Source organism: Gobio gobio (genome assembly GCF_949357685.1).
Source record: "Gobio gobio genome assembly, chromosome: 22".
NCBI classification, from domain to species: Eukaryota; Metazoa; Chordata; class Actinopteri; order Cypriniformes; family Gobionidae; genus Gobio; species Gobio gobio.
The window spans coordinates 9,551,760-9,568,845 of record NC_137118.1 but is presented as its reverse complement, the minus strand read 5'-3'; the positions used below and the strand labels follow the sequence as shown (position 1 = coordinate 9,568,845).

The 17,086-nt window shown below is 47.3% G+C and overlaps 1 protein-coding gene across 1 annotated transcript in view; it reads right to left on the bottom strand.

Moving 5' to 3' along the window:
- Window positions 1-492: 492 nt before the first annotated feature.
- The window catches only part of LOC307118544 (short transient receptor potential channel 4-like), a 39,656-nt gene continuing 23,062 nt past the window's right edge, over window positions 493-17,086 (bottom strand). Inside the window, exons 8-10 of the mRNA XM_079804193.1 lie at window positions 16,412-16,453; window positions 4,750-4,839; window positions 493-3,595 (exon numbers count right to left, since the gene is read on the bottom strand). Of these exons, the coding sequence (XP_079660319.1) occupies window positions 3,059-3,595; window positions 4,750-4,839; window positions 16,412-16,453 (669 nt within the window). The 3' untranslated portion in view covers window positions 493-3,058. The remainder of the gene's footprint in view (window positions 3,596-4,749; window positions 4,840-16,411; window positions 16,454-17,086) is intronic.

The following is a 17,086-nucleotide window of genomic DNA, read 5'->3' as shown; positions in this document are numbered from 1 at the left end:
AACACGAATCAATATAATTTATCGGTGGCGCGAGTTGAAAGAGGCAGTTGTAGTGGCAAGATGGAAAGTAAAGTCTGTAAACTAGGGCGCTCCCAGAATAGTGAATATTTTTCGGACACTGGGTTTAACCATGTGTATTTCGACACCCAATATCCAAGAACTAATTCCCCAGTCTACTTCATGTTTGAACGTTTATTCAATAAAGAGGCTCTGTTACTTTACAGCCTTATAAACTTATGACAATGTCCGATGTATAGGCTATTATGAACAGTATGGCTACATGATTGTGCGGACAACATTTTATTCGATTATACAAATGAAACCCTTTGCAAACAATACTACATACATCACACTAATTTCCCAGTTTCAAAAACACTTACCTTTACACTTAGTAGTTATTGTTAGTCTTGATCAAATTATGTAATCAATCTCTCTTATTTCTGAAATAAACTTGTATGGGAACCAAGATCACAATAATTCAAAAGTCATAATACAGCATATATGTATTTATTTATTATTTGTGCATTAATTCATGATCTGTAATATGATGCAGTAACCTGTTAAGCAAACAATGAAGATAGATGGAATATACTGATGCTGTGCAAACTGTAATAATACCGTGTTCTCCTTTTCATGAATACAAATGAGAGTAGGATGAAACATACATGATTACTGTAACATGACTTTAAAGTACATTTATGATATGCAGTGTTTACTTTGGATAAGTGTTGGTAAATATTTGCATAGTTAACTTTATTAAAGATATTAGGTTGCATGAGGGTAATGACATCTCGTACGGTAGAACCACAGATATGCTAAATCTAACGGAGTAAGGCAGAATGAAAGTTCTAGAATAGCAAAGGTTCCGTAATTGCTCCTTCATATATGGTTCAGCAGAAAAGAGAGCAGAGCAGCGATAAACTACAGAAGCATTTACACACTTGACAGAGTGTAAATCACTGTGAATGACAACGTTGGACCCCGTATTCTCCTAATAGAGACAATCATCCCTGAGACCCCAGAATGATACTTGATATTCGTATCATACAGAATTGAAGCATCTCCTTTCAAGCAAGGATTTAGAAGTTGTGATTCATGCTCTTGTAACATCACGATTAGATTATTGCAACTCTCTTTATTCCGGTCTCCCTCAGTCTTCATTATCACGATTGCAAGTTGTTCAAAATGCGGCTGCTAGACTGCTGACTGGGTCTAAAAAGAGGGACCACATCTCCCCTATTTTAGCATCTCTTCACTGGCTTCCCATTAAAGGGGTGATGAATTGAGAAATCAACTTTCCCTTGAGCTTTTGATAAATAAAAGGTCATGGTAATATAATAATATCTTGTAAGTTTCAGAGCTGAAAACTTCCTTGTTAGTCAAAGAAAAGCTTTTATAGACACCAGGCTCAGCAAACGAGAGCTCTCAGAATGTGCCAGGCTATGACGTCAGAGTGTAGTGAAGCACCGCCTCAACAGAAGAAGAACGACGCCTGATTCTGTAGCCCCGCCCACCGACTCGTGCCACTAACATAACACAGGCCTACATGGAGCTAAACCGGATAGAATTTCTAAACATACCGCATAAGCTTCATTCGGATTCCAATATTATGAATGCATGGATTAACTTTATTTTTAATGAATATCCAGCTCACGTGAGGAAGACATTGCATGCATTTTCATTTTACCAAGGATTCGTTTGTAAACAAGAGACTGGATTTGCAGACAGGATGAGATTAACCACACTTATGCAAGTAAAATTGTTTTTATATGTCATAGTATTACATTGTTACAGATCGTTTGATATCTATTGATTATGTGTACGTGTCTAACTGAACATTAGCATGCTGTCAAAGGCTGAAGAATCCTTTATTTGTGGAGTTGTTGGTTCATTGCGAATCGGGATCAGACTCGGACATGTATGGGCTAGGGCTCGCAAAACCCAACGTCCCGGGGCTATGTGTTTTCCAGACGGGCTACCAAAACTTATATATATCTTAAATAGTGAAATAACATTCCTTTCTTGATGTGCGTTGAAGGAAAAATACAACCGCGGAAGTTTTGATCATGTAGTCGGCAACGTACTTGCCGTGTGTGTGTGTGATGTACGGTTCGCGCTTTTATCCACCGATCGGACGGGCCAAGTAATACAAAAATAACATTCCAATTAATCGCGGGTGGATGAGAGATAAATCATTGTGTTTGTTTGATAAAGATATTTTGCGAGCCCTGTGGGACGAATCATTTCGGTTGCCGTTTCTGACAGGCTTTCAAAACAATTCCTTGTGTAGCCTACTCACAGGGGAGCTGAAGCTCATTAAATATGCAAAACTGTTATCCAATCCTAGCTATGGGCGTTTACTTCCATGTCTTCAGTGCGGCACGCCCATCAAAACCCAGTGTTTCTTGAGAGAGCCTCAAATCCAGGGTAGAAAATAGCCTATTACTTATTCATTATGATGTTTTTGAATGTAAAAACCACGCAAACATCATAAGTTGACCTCAGACAACAGTATAAAAAAATGTAAAAAAGCCAGTTCATGACCCCTTTAAATTTAGAGTTGATTATAAAATCCTTATGTTTGTATATAAGGCGTTGTCTGGCCATGCACCAAGCCCAAGGTATACAAGCGATCTTCTTGTGCCATACTGTCCTGCTAGGGCACTTAGATCTTCTACTCACTTGCTCTTAACTGTGCCTCGGTGTCGCTTTAAATCAAAGGATGATCGGGCCTTTTCTGTGGCTGGGCCCAAGCTTTGGAATCATGGTCTCCCCTATCATGTAATGTCTGCTCCTTCATTGGACATTTTTAAGTCTACTCTTAAATCGTATTTTTATTCTATAGCGTTTGGAAACCTGTCATTATTTGTGTGTGGATCTGCTTTGTACTCTGTACAGCATTTTGGATCAATCAATATTGTGTTTAAATGTGCTTTATAAATAAAAGTTGTTGTTGTTGTTATCACCACAGCTGCTTCTGGGATAGAGCAAAGTTTCAGAAGAACAGCATCTTTCTCATTGATTTCCAGCATTTGCCACGTGCTGAGTTTGAATGGCGTTATAATTTGCTTCCTTCATTTCTGTTTGCCTCATTCATTTCTTCGTCACATATACAACGCATGTATGACAATTCTTCATCCTCTTCCTCAGTCTCATTTGCTTTGTTTTGTTTCTTTGGTGCCTTGCAATTGAGGTTTCCTCCCTGTTCGCCACTGTCCTGTTCTTCGATCTCAGATTCACCAGCTTCCTCTGACACGGAGTAAATCTCTCCTGGGTTGTTTGTCCCTTTGCAGTTCATCTGATGGCTAACAGTCTTGTTTGGGACCGAACCACCCGCTAGGCTGCTAAAGCTGCCGGGCTTCCAGGCACTGGCTTTGGGCGCGCCCTCCTGGATTATAGAGGTGGTGACACTCTGGAGTCTCATTTTGCCCTTCAGTTGACTTCCAGCTGAGTCAGAATTGCACTTCAAAGGGTTATCAGGATACACTATGTTTGAGGCTACTGTGCTCCCTTTTGAGGTCGATGCGCCGATCTGAGTGCCCTTCCTCGTTCCCATCACCTCGTACCGGAAGCTTGAGATGTCCTGTTTAAGTTCCTATTAATGATATTCACACATTGCTCACACAGTACAAAAAAGGTTACATAACAAAAAAGGTATAGGATCTATTTAAATGCAAAAATAAATGATATATTATTTAATATATGACTGAATTAATCTTACCTGTTTTTTAAAGGTTACATTGTTTTGAATTCTTTGTTCTGATTGGTCAGTTGTGGCATTCTGTGGTCAAATACTTTTGTAGTATAATTTTAGAAAATGTCATCCGTCTCATAATAAAGCACACATTTTTATCTCATATATAAAAAAATTAATGTGTATTAATGCATATTTATTTATTAATAATAAATTCATAGATAAGTTTCCCTTTTGGATGTATGAATAAATATGCATATACTTATTTACCCATTTACTTATGTATTTACTTTTTATTTACACATTTTTTAATCTATTTGATAAATAGCTGTGTAGTAAGCAGTGTTGTTATTGAAAAACGAAAATATTTATGTGGCGAGGTTGACGAGCGAGAGACGTGGGAGGAGCGAGCGAGATCGGTGCGCGTGATTGAGAATTAGCGTCACCTGCAAGGCACACCGGTCTCGAGTCCTCTCATGAGGGAGCACGGAGGCATATAGGACAAGCGATGCTGGTGAAGGACAAGAGGACCAGGCCTGGACTTTACGTTGTTTTGGTATGTGTGTGTGCGCGGCAGTCGTCCGTGAGGGGCTGCCACTTTTACTTTCATTTTGTTTATTTATTTGATTAAAGTCTTTTAAATGTTCGGCGGTTCCCGCCTCCTTCTTCCCATACGAACAAACCCCATTACAATTAAAAATAAAAATTGTTAATTGAAATAAAGCTGAAATAATAAACTGATAAAAAGAAAATATATTAGATGAAATTTGTTTTATTAAACAATTGAAATAAAGAAGTTTTAAGTAAAACACTAAAAGTAAAAAAAGTAATATAAAAAATAATAATAAAAATGACAAAAGCACATAACAAAATTAGTAAAACTTAAATGAAAAAGAAGACAATTTTATTCAAAATATTAAATATAATAGTATGTACTACTCAAATAAAACTACCTGTTCAAGGTTTTTGTTGTTGTTGTTGTTGTAATATTGGTTGGTTGACTGATCATTGTTCTTTACTTATTACCACATAAAAAAAAACAATACACAATTTACCTTAAAGTTCTCCTCTGTTAGTCCCTCTTCTTTTTTGGCATCCCTGATCATTGCTGCCACATACCGCTTGACCAGGTTTCTGAGTACCTCCTAAAAATGAGATTATTTCAGTTATGAACCTGGAAAAGATTAGGCCAAACAAGCAGCCCTTAAAGGGATAGTTCACCCAAAAATTTAAATTATCCCATAATTTACTCACCCTCAAGCTACTGTAGGTGTATATGACATTCTTCTTTAAGACAAATACAATTGGAGTTGTATTAAATATGGATATATCTTTCTTACACAAGCCCATCGATTCACTTCGGAAGGCCTTTATTAACCCCCGGAGCCGTGTGGAGCACTTTTATAATGGATGGATGCCTTTTTTTGGGGCTTCAAACTTTGGGCTGCCATTATAATGCTTGGATTAGCCAGGACATTTCTTTATGTAACTCTATGGCGAGGTGGACGAGCGAGAGACATGGGAGAAGCGAGCGAGATCGGTGTGCGTGATTGACAATGAGCGTCACCTGCGAGGCACACCCGTCTCGAGTCCTCTCATGAGGGAGCACGGAGACATATAAGGACGAGCGACACGAGTGAAGGACGAGAGAGGACCAGGCCTGGATTTTAAGTTGTGTTTTGTTTACGTTTCTTTATGTGTGTACTCGGCAGTCGTCCGTGAGTGGCTGCCGCTTTTACTTTGGCTGCGTCCCAATTCGCCTACTTTAGATTAGATTAGATTAGATTCAACTTTATTGTCATTACACAAGTACAAGTACAAGGCAACGAAATGCAGTTTAGGTCTAACCAGAAGTGCAATAGCAGCAAGTGCAGGATATACAACGTTTGCATAAGTGCAGGACATGGATATGTACTGAGTATATATAAATATGTCTATAAATAGAGAGATGGTTATTACTATAAACAGAATTTACAGGTGAATATGTACAGTGAATAATATACAGATGGTTAATACTATAAACAGAATTTACAGGTGGATATGTACTATGAATATAATATAATATACAGATGGCTATTACTATAAACAGAATTTTACAGATAGAGGTATACAATGATATGTTAGGCTAAAATTAGGAATATGGCAGTGGATTAAGGTAGTGCAATAAATTATGGACAGAAGCTATCCGAAAAAAAGTGTAAAGTGCAGTGGAAGTGATTGCATATTACAGTTAGAAGTACGGTGCAAAATACAAATGTAAACAGTAGGTACTGTAAATAACAGTCGGCAGTGCAAATGAGCATAATCCAGTTACGGTGTGGTAGTGCAAGATGAATAAGTAAACAGTTGTTACTGTAATAAAGAGTCGGTAGTGCAAATAACAAAGTGAAGGTGGATGTGAGGTAGGAGAGTTATCAGTATATGAGGGGAGTGGATCAGCGGGGGTTTGAGTTCAATAAAGAGACAGCTCTGGGGAAAAAACTGTTCTTAAGTCTGCTGGTCCTGGTCCGGTGGATCCTGAAACGCCTGCCGGAGGGCAGGAGAGAAAACAGTCTGTGGGCTGGGTGAGAGGAGTCCTTGAGGATGCTGCGAGCTCGATGCAGACAGCGTTTCCTCTGGATGTGCTCGATGGCAGGCAGTGGAGTCCCTGTGATGCGCTGGGCAGTTTTCACCACCCGCTGCAGTGCCTTGCGCTCCGCAACAGAGCAGCTCCCATACCACACTGCAACACAGTTGGTCAGGATGCTTTCTATTGCGCAGCGATAGAAGTTCACCAGGATGGCCGAGGAGAGCTGATTCTTCCTCAGTGTCCTCAGGAAGAAGAGGCGCTGGTGAGCCTTCTTGACCAGGCTGGAGGTGTTGGTCGTCCACGACATGTCCGCTGAGATGTGGATCCCCAGGAACTTGAAACTGGAGACACGTTCAACAGCCATTCCATTGATGTGGATGGTGTCGTGTGTGCCTCTTGGCTCCTTCCTGAAGTCCACGATGAGCTCCTTCGTTTTGGTGGTGTTGAGGAGCAGGTTATTTTCGGTGCACCATGTGGCCAGGTGCTGGATCTCCTCCCTGTAGGCAGTCTCATCGTTGTTGCTGATGAGCCCAATCACCGTTGTGTCGTCCGCAAACTTGACGATAGAATTAGATCCATACACAGGCTTGCAGTCGGAGGTGAAGAGGGAGTAGAGAAACGGACTTAGCACACAGCCCTGTGGTACACCAGTGTTGAGTGTGATGGATGTGGAGCAGGTGGATCCTGAACGAACATTCTGGGGTCTGTCAGTTAGGAAGTCCAAAATCCAGTTGCACATTGAGGTATTGATGCCCAGGTCTCCAAGTTTGGCTATTAACTTGGTTGGGATGACAGTGTTGAATGCTGAGCTGAAGTCAACAAACAGCATGCGTGCATAAGTGTTCTTATTGTCCAGGTGAGTGAGCACAGAGTGCAGTGCCATGGAAACGGCATCCTCTGTGCTCCTATTGCTGCGGTAGGCAAACTGGTGTGAGTCCAATGTGGATGGTAGAGAGTCTTTTAGGTGTTCCAGGACCAGCCGCTCAAAGCACTTCATGACGATGGGTGTGAGTGCTACAGGGCGGTAGTCGTTAGGGCACCTCGGGTTAGAGTGTTTTGGCACTGGCACAATGGACGTGCGTTTGAAGCATGAAGGTACAGCTGCTTGGGCAAGAGACAGGTTGAAAATGTCTGTAAAAACCTCAGCGAGCTGCTCCGCACATGCCCTGAGAACACGACCAGGGATGTTGTCTGGTCCAGCAGCCTTGTGCGCGCTGATCCGGCTCAGTGACTTGCAGACATCTGTGGAGGAGAGTGTGATTGGTGGGTCAGCTGAGGGTTTGAGCTTGGTGGCAGTTTCTCTGTTGTCTCTTTCAAAGCGAGCATAAAAGTGATTTAGCTCGTTCAGGAAGTTGACATCAGTGGCTGCGGGGGTGGAGTGGGGGGGTTTGTAATCACTGATGGCCTGGATGCCCTGCCACATGCGTCGAGGGTCAGAGTTGGAAAAGTGACCCTCTATCTTTAGCTTGTAGCAGTGCTTGGCCTTTTTGATGCCCCTCTTCAGGTTAGCTCTGGATGCGCTGTAGGCTTGTGCATCTCCTGATCTGAAGGCAGTATTGCGTGACTTCAGCAGGAGTCGCACTTCCCTGTTCATCCATGGCTTCTGATTTGGGTATGTGGTGATCTGTTTCTGGGTTGTAACACTGTCAATGGTGGTATTGATATGATCCAATACAGAGGAGGTGTAGGAGTCAATGTCCGTGTGAGCGCCACTGGTGGCTTGAGAAGCAAACACACTCCAGTCTGTGTGTAGAAACCTTTCCTGGAGTGTGGAATCAACCCCCGCAGGCCACACCTTGATGGTCTTTACTGATGGCTTCACACGGTTGATGAGGGGTGAATATTTGGGGATGAGGAACAAAGAGATGTGGTCTGACTGTCCCAGGTGGGGGAGGGGTGTCGCAACGTAAGCACCAGCCATGTTTGTGTAAACATGGTCTAAGGTTTTGTTTCCTCTGGTGTGGCAGGAAACATGCTGGTGAAACTTGGGTAGCACTGACTTTAAGTTTGAATGATTAAAGTCACCTGCAACAATAAAAGCAGCTTCCGGGTGATCAGTCTGTTGTTTACTGATGGCTGCATGAAGTTCTTTCATAGCAAGCTTGGCATCAGCATCCGGGGGAATATAGGCTGCAGTTATAATGGTGGAAGTGAACTCTCGCGGCAGATAAAACGGTCTACATTTAACCATGAGAAACTCGAGGTTAGCTGAACAATGACTCCCAACAATAGCAGAGTTTGTGCACCAGGCTTTGTTAATGTAAATGCACAATCCACCACCTCTGGTCTTACCGGAGCCATCTAATGTTCTATCCGCCCGGAGTGTGTGGCATCCCGCTAGCTCAATAGCGGTGTCCGGTATTCCGCCGTTTAGCCAGGTTTCCGTGAAGATTAGGACGTTACAGTTCAAAAGTTTCTTACTGTGTGTGATGCTGAGTCGAATCTCCTCCATTTTGTTCACTAGCGACCGTACATTGGCAAGGAAAATACTGGGTAAAGAGAGCCGATGTGGGGTAAGCTTTAGCTTTAGCCTTAGCTTAGCTCTCAGACCACCGCGTATTCCCCGCCTTTGTTTACGATCTCGGCGCCGCCTGCGAGCACTTCCGCCCGGCCGGGCAGAGTGCATAGCCTCGGGTGTTCTAGCGATCTCAGGAAGGAGTCGAAGATTGTCCATAAAACTGTCGGAAATTCGCAAACCAATATCCAAAATCTCACCACGGGTGTACGATGTTAAGGCACAACTATTCTGAACGAACAGACCCGAGATGAGCAGGAAAAATACCGCAAAATTGCAGAATCTGGAGAGACCCAGAGCCTCGCGAACTACTCGCGCCGCCATCTTGGATCAGTAAGATACTTATACTACGTCCTAAAAGTATGTACTCTTTTTTTTGAAGAAAAAGTACATACTTTTGAGTGTGTAACAGAAGAGTATGCAAGCTTTGGGACGTACTACTTCGTCATCTTTAACGGACTCTGTTACGTGCGTCCCGTCACCGTTTAAACTGCCCTGTCAATCATCGTCACAGTTCAAATCCCCCACTTTCAATTTAATTTCCTACCGTATTGGAGAGAAATGTAGTCGCTCGATGATCTGCCTTTCGTGGGTCTTTAATGCAGAGACTCCTCTCATGTGTTTGCAAAGTTAATGGCCAAACGTATCATTACAAAAGTTCTCAATGCTGCTGAAGGAGAATTATAATGTGGATAATATTGAATAAATATCTTTTCATCAGGTTAAATACTGATAATTGCTCACTCAAACCACTTTATCTAATCCTCTCCACTTAACCGTCAGACTCGCGTAACCGTCATGTTTGTAGTTCCCTTTCGAAAGGGAACTCGCGCTGCGTCAGCTTCGACGCTACGGGGAACGCCTCCAGCGTGACTGGTGCCTGAAATCACATTGAATCACGTCAATCCTATTGACCGGCGACAGCCTATGATGTCATCAAGGTGCGACCAGGAAGTATATAAGGGCGCCTTGCCAACATGACAGTATCTTTTCGTCTTCAGGGACTGTTTTGCCTGTCTTCACGTGAAACGTCTACAAGAAGGATAACAATGAAGTGTGCTGAGAACGCCACTTCTGCAGGTGTGTTTTGAATGTGTATCTTGCGCTTTGGATACACACACACTTTGCGTTTACTGTCTGGGAGAAGAGCATACATGAGAGGTTTGCGAACCTCTTGTGAAAGTACTTGTGAAAGTATTTGTGAGCGTTGTCCTCTGGAAACGCTCCGCTCTCGGTGGGACCTCTTCTCGAGAGGAGAGGTTTCAGCATCTGGGAACGGCCACGCTCGAGCTGAGGCTGAGCGGCGTCCAAATACCAAAAGCGCTTCCCAGATGGATCGGGCTCGTCGCTTGGAGACAGTTATGGCTCTTGAGGACGATCCAGATCGCGAGAGGCGGACCTCGGAGGAAGGAGCTGGATTTATGTTCCTCCTCCTCGTCTGCTGCTCTTCCACTCGAGCAGAGGATGGGTGAGTCAGTTAAAAATGCTGAAGCTTTTCTTACCATCCTGTCCCATGTACGGGAGTTGCTGGAAGTCATGGAACGCGCTGCGGGTAGACTGCAGCTGCCTTTGCGGTGCGTGAGGAGAAAGGCTGAGCGTCCAAACAGTTCGGACGATCGGTTTCTCTCCGCCCATGACCTCCCAACTCCTGGGAGTCTTCCATTCCTTCCAGATCTCCATCAGCAGATCTCGAGGGAATGGAAGAAACCTTACTCAGCCCCGCATCTGTCGACATCGGCGAGCTAGATGTCGCTGATGTCTAGGGACTGCCTGGCTGGGTATGTGTCGATGCCGCCCGTGGACGAGATGTTATGTTAATCTCGCCTTTGGGCGGCCGGCGACACTGTGGCTCCCACCCTGCCGGTCTAAACGCTGAATGGCAGGGCGTACATGTCAGTGGGTCGCGCTGCAGCGGCTTTGCACACCACAGCTGTGTTGCAGGCTGTGTTGCAGGCAGACCTGCTGAGGGACCTCGATCAGGGGGGAGGGACCCCCTGAGGCGGTAGTCGAGTCGCGCCGGACCGCGGTTTTCGCTCTCCGGGCCACCGTTCAGATAGCGCCGATGGCGGCGAGGGTGGCCACGGAGAGACATCTGTGGAAATTAAACCGTTTGGTCATCGGGGAGAAGGAAAAAATCCTTTCTCCCTGATGCCCCGGTTTCGCCATCTGAACTTTTCGGCACCTCCGTAGAGGCGGTGGTGGGGAGGTTCGGAGAGGCGAAGGCGCGCTCGGCAGCATTCAGATGCATTCCGCTGAGGTCCGGGACCGCGCCCAGGCAGTCCGGTGTCCCCGGCCCGTCCCAGTCTGAGGGCTGGAGACGGGAATAGCGAGCCAACGTCGCCTCTCGAGCGCCCTGCCGCGGAGGACTGGGGCGCAGGGGAGGCGGGACACCCGCGACAGGAAGAGGAAGGAAGCCGGGGCTGGTAACCGGAACCAGCGCAGGCAGCAGACTCCACCCCCCGAGGAGCGCGGAGATGAACGCTGCCTTTTTTCCCTTCCTCTGGTTTTTCCCCCGGGCGCTTTTACATCAGGCCGGTGGCCTATGATGAGCAGAAAATGTAAGATTCTGCCGGCTCGCCTGGCTTGTTTGGTGAAAGCGCCCCCCTCAGGATGGCGGGCGGATACTAGCCTTATGGCTGGCTGGAAGCACCACTGGGAGCGATCGGTGAGTCCCCCTCTCTGAGGGTGAAACATTTTCAAAACTATGTTTTTCAGAACTCCTATACCTTCGCTCGCCTGAGAGGTTTTCTGGGGAAATTTGGATCGCCGCTGGATCTTCGCAGGGCCTGCAGCTCCCCGTGAGTAAGCTAAGAACGATCTTATTTGCAACATTATGATGGTTGTGTGTGAATACTTCACTTTCTGCTAGAGAGTTTGCTGCCTCTCCGTGCTATATTTTTTCCCCATTGTTTGGGTAACTGAATCGCGCTCTCGCCTGAGGGCTTGTAGTGTAAGGGGCGAGCTGTGTTTTTCCTAGCGTAAAGTGAAAAGTAGCTGAAGACCGGGTACGCGCTAATGCACGAGCTGTAGTGAGATCTGCGCCCAGCTCTGCGGGGCTTTGGGAAAGGGTTTTTTTTTGGGCCTCATTGTGTAATATTAGAGGTGATAATATTTCTTTCCCGGGCCCTGAGTAGATCTAGTGCGGACCTATGTCGCACCACTTGGCCTAGGCTTTGTCAAGGATGGGCGCGTCCCCTTTTTAATAAAGATGTTCGCCCCTGGCCTGTCTTTTTAATTAAGAACATGGTCTTGTTTATGCATCCTTGTTTCAGCCTCCTCTATTACAGAGTCGTCCGGCCAAGGCCCGCCCCCTTCTCTGCGTTCTGGGGTCACGTGTAATGCAGACGAGGATGTTGCAGGAGACAGCGACTTTGCCAGTGGTCGTGGGGTGGAATTAAGCGTCTTTCGCCGGTTTGCGACTAGACTTTATCTGCTGTTTCCGCCTTTCGGAGCTTGGTGGCCGCCATCTGCTGGCGGCCCCCGGCCTCTTCCTGGAGGATGGTACGGCCGGTGGATTTCACATTTCTGTGATACTGTTCCCTTGCTTTATGTCTCTGCTTCACCTCCTTTAGGGCCCGGGTAGAGCAGAACATCGGATAATCCTTCTGTCTGTACGGTTCTGGTCGGATGCTCCCCTGAGGCCCGAGCATTGCCAATGGCTGACGCCCTCGCAATCAAGGTTGGCCGCTGCATGGAAAGAAAGACAGCCGCCCCGATGCTGGTGACGTAAGTTGTACTCCCCTCGCTTTAGAGGGTCTTTGCTGAGCACTTCTGCTGAGTACACTGCTGTTGGCAATGTGATTAGGTCCATGTTTGTAGGCACTGCCCAAGAGACTGCGCCGTCCTGGGGGCCCTAGGACACGGCGAAGCAGGTTGTCCCTAGCTGCCTCTGGGATGGAGCCAGCCCCAGGTGCGGGCATAGGAGCCAGCTGGCTCTGAGTGGCCAGCTTGGACGGTCTGGGCAGTTGGACTTCAGGACAGGTAGTAGGCGTTAACCGGCCTCCTTGCAGGAAAGTCCCGACACTATGGCCCACGAGTGGGCCTCGGAGGCTCTTCTCCACTGGTGTCGACGTCAGCAGTGACCCGTCATTGGCCCTGGGGATGAGTCCCCTGGTGTTAACTGGATTTCCAGGCCTTCGTCAGCAGCAGACAGCTGCCGTCAGCCCAGGTAGCAGCAGCCAGCCTTCTTAAAGTCTCGGCAGGATCCTTGGAATCTGCAGACCCCCTATTCGGGGGGGTAGGTCCTGCCAGGCCTCCCTGAGGGGTAGGCTCCCAGTCTGGGTTACCTTCGCTCAGGAGTTAGGCCCTGTCTGGCCTCCCTGAGAGCCTGCTGTGGTCAGCAGGCACCGCCTGGTCTCCCCCGAGGGGGCACCATAGGCATTAAGTCCCTCGACGGCTGGTACGAGCTGCTAAATAGGTGGTAGGCGCTACTGGGCCTCCCTATGGGCCTGCTGTGGGGTAAGCAGGCCCACTTGACCTCCTCTGCGGATGGCGTTCCTGGGCCCCAGTCACTGGATGGCTAGCACGAGTGTTAGTAGGTAGTAGGCCTCATCCGGCCTCCCTGAGTGACCTCCCTGGAGGCAAACTCCCGGTTCCCAGCCACTGTGGCGGTGAGCATGAAGTGCTATGAGTAGCACCTTCTGCTATCAGGTGGTAGGCATGGTGGCCTCCCTGACGATGAGCTCACGGTTCCCGGTCGCTGTGGTAATGAGCATGGAGCGCTATGGATAAGCACATTCTGCCGTTGGTTGGTAGGCTCTGTGGCCTCCCTGACGACGAGCTCTCGGTTCCCGGTCGCCGTGGCAATGAGCATGGAATGCTACGAGTAGCATGTCCTGCTATCAGTTGGTAGGCACGGTTGCCTCCCTGAGGGCGAGCTCCCGGCTTCCGGTCGACTATGGCAATGAGCGTGAAGTGCTACGAGTAGCATGCTCCGCTATCGGGTTGGTAGGCATTATGGCCTCCCTGAGAGCAAGCTCCCGGTTCCCAGTCACTGTGGCAATGAGCGTGAAGTGCTACGAGTAGCACGTTTTGCTTTCAGTTGGTAGGCACGGTTGCCTCCCTGAAAGAGAGCTCCCGATTCTCAGGCGCTGAGACGACTAGCGAAACAAAACGCTAGGCGTGGCGTGCTCTGCTATCAGGTGGTAGGCACTGTTGCCTCCCTGAAAACGAGCCCCCGTTTCTCAGGCGCGAGAGTGAGACGGTTAGCGAAGCACGACGGACTGCATGCTCTGCTACCAGGTGGAGGCATTGCGCCTCCCTGGAATCGTTCCCCGGTCCCCAGTTTCGGTAACGGATCGTAGCATGGGTTGCTATCAGGCAAAGCTGCACGGGCTTCCCTGAGGGGATTCGCTTTGGAGTAGTAGGCCCACGTGGCCTCCTCTGAGGGCACGCTCTGGTCTCGTGGTTCCTGGATAAGTCCAGTCACTGGCAGAGGCCGGCTCCCCGGCCGCTGTGGTGTGCGTAAAGGGCTATAAGTGGCACTTTCTGCTATCAGGTGGTAGGCATGGTACCTCCCTGAAAGCGAGCTCCCGGTCCCCAGCCGCTGTGATGAGCTTGAAGTGCTATGAGTAGCACATTCAGCTTGGCTGTGAGTGCCCGATGTCTTGCAGTTGGTAGGCCCGCTTGGCCTCCCTGATTAAGCGAGTCCCTGGTCTTCCCAGCTACCTCGAGGGCTAGCACGACTGCGATCAGGTATTAGGCCCGTTTTGGCCTTCCTGAGGACGAGCGCTGCTTTGGATGCGCGAGCGGTCTATCAGGTTACCAGGTGGAGGCCTCTCTCGGCCTCCCTGGGGGACGAGTTCCCTAGGCGGGAACACACAACTGGCTTTTTGCTGACAGCTAGTGGCTACCCGCTATCAGGCGCCGGTCTCTGGCCGTTTGCGAGACCTGAAGGCGGTGTTCTTACCCTAGCACGACGAGGTGTCACTGCGGCTATGTGGTCCCGACAGGACGGGACCTTCATAGTATGCCTACGGCATGGTTGCCTACCGGGCAGGCTTATGAGCTCCTCTCAAGCGAGGGTCTGTTGTGAGCTTACAGCCTCCTGGGGCTGATCTATTGGTGGTAGGTCCCGAGGGGCCCCTCCCGATATATTCAGTCTATAAGGCCTTTGGCCTCCTAAGCACGTTTTAAAGTAAGTGCTTGGTAGATCCGAGGATCGAGCGGCTTGACTCCCCTCGCTAGCAAGGGTTTGAAAGCACTTCGCTGAGCGCTGCTCTCCGGGATAACCCGTCTCTGAGGTCCGGCTAGTCGGTGACGCTGCCCTTTCTTGCAGCACCCTAGCGGGATGTCTCTTCGGAGGCGAGTACCAGAGGCTCTGTACTGTACAGACAGGGTTGACCGTATTACGTGTCCCATACTAGACTGGGTCACCTGGTCAGGTCTCCCTGGTGGCATTCGGTGATAATCTCCCGAATAGTGACTGGCATAGGGTTCCCTCGTAGTTCCCTTGCCACGCTCCCTTAAAGGAACCCCTTCTAAGTCGAATGGGTTGGTTCCAGGCCTTCGAGCAAGGCCTGGGAAGGACCTCATGTGTGTGAAGGTTTCCTTCTCAGGCGATAGCTTGGGCTATGACCGTAGGGAGCGCTGTCACTGACAGCCTAACGTGACCAGAAGGGGAGTGGTTCAGGCATTTCAGCAAGATTTGCTTGTCTTGACAGTTGTCACTGCCATTGGGCATGCACTCCCGTCGGCATGGCGGCGTGGGTATATCGTTCCCCGTAGCGTCGAAGCTGACGCAGCGCGAGTTCCCTTTCGAAAGGGAACGTCTCAGGTTACAAATGTAACCATTGTTCCCTGAGAACAGGGAACGAGACGCTGCGTCGCTGTGCCATGCCGCAGGGCCTGCCTGCCGAAACAGTCCCTTCAGACGATAGATACTGTCATGTTGGCAAGGCGCCCTTATATACTTCCTGGTCGCACCTTGATGACATCATAGGCTGTCGCCGGTCAATAGGATTGACGTGATTCAATGTGATTTCAGGCACCAGTCACGCTGGAGGCGTTCCCCGTAGCGTCGAAGCTGACGCAGCGTCTCGTTCCCTGTTCTCAGGGAACAATGGTTACATTTGTAACCTGAGACGTTTTTTAACACTTTTTATCCGCGTTTGTAGTTCTAATCGAATCCTCGGCCATCTCGCAATGGGTTGTGGGCAATATCAGTTGTTAGAGTGCGCATCGATCTGCACTTCGGATTCTGACCGGAAATAGTAAACCATCCGGGAATCTTTGGAATACTTTTTTCAACATACTAAGATTTGGGACATACTAATTCTTTTTTCGAATACTATTTAGTACGGATAGTATGCGAATTGGGACGCAGCCTTTCATTTTGTTTGTATTATTTGATTAAAGTATGTTGAACGTTCTCCAGTTTCCACCTCCTTCTTCCCACACAAACTAACATTACTACAAACTCCAATTGTATTCGTCTTAAAGAAGCCATCTCTTTTTAATTCCTTCAGAGGAGTCCAAGTGTATTTGAAAGGGAGGTTAATCTCTAAATTCAGAAAGACATGAGTTGATTGACACCGTATGAAATAAAAAGAAATGGTGACAGGCTGTAACCTTTCATCTGGTGCACTTTGTGGACAGATTTAATGATCGGTTGCTTTGAAAGAGACACCATTACCTGGTACTGGCGGTTTGTGCGGACATTTTCAGCAGCTCGAATCTGAGAAAAAGAGAATAAATCAATTGTATTGATTTTTCATGACACCTACAGTACGTTGCTATATTAGTCTATATCTATTATTATAAGTAGCTCCAATCATTTTGTTCACAGAATCATTTAGTTTATTTCATACATCACAACTGAGTGACTTAAGAAGACTTGAAATATAATGTGCAAGTTCTGACTAGTTTAATGGTGATTTTTGGTCCTTTCTATCCATCTTACAGTGGGGCTAAGAATTTAGTCATCCACCAATTGTGCAAGTTCTCCCACTTAAAAAGATGAGAGAGGCTATAATTTTCATCATAGGTACAACTATGAGAGACAGAAGGAGAAAAGAAAAAATCCAGAAAATCACATTGTCTGATTTTTAAAGAATTTATTTGCAAATTATGGTGGAAAATAAGTATTTGGTCGCCTACAAAAAAGCAAGATTTCTGGCTCTCACAGACCTGTAACTTCTTCTTTAAGAGGCTCCTCTGTCCTCCACTCGCTACCTGTATTAATGGGACCTGTTTGAACTCGTTATCAATAGAAAAGACACCTGTCCACAACCTCAAACAGTCAGACTCCAAACTCCACTATGGCCAAGACCAAAGAGCTGTCAAAGGACACCAGACACAAAATTGTAGA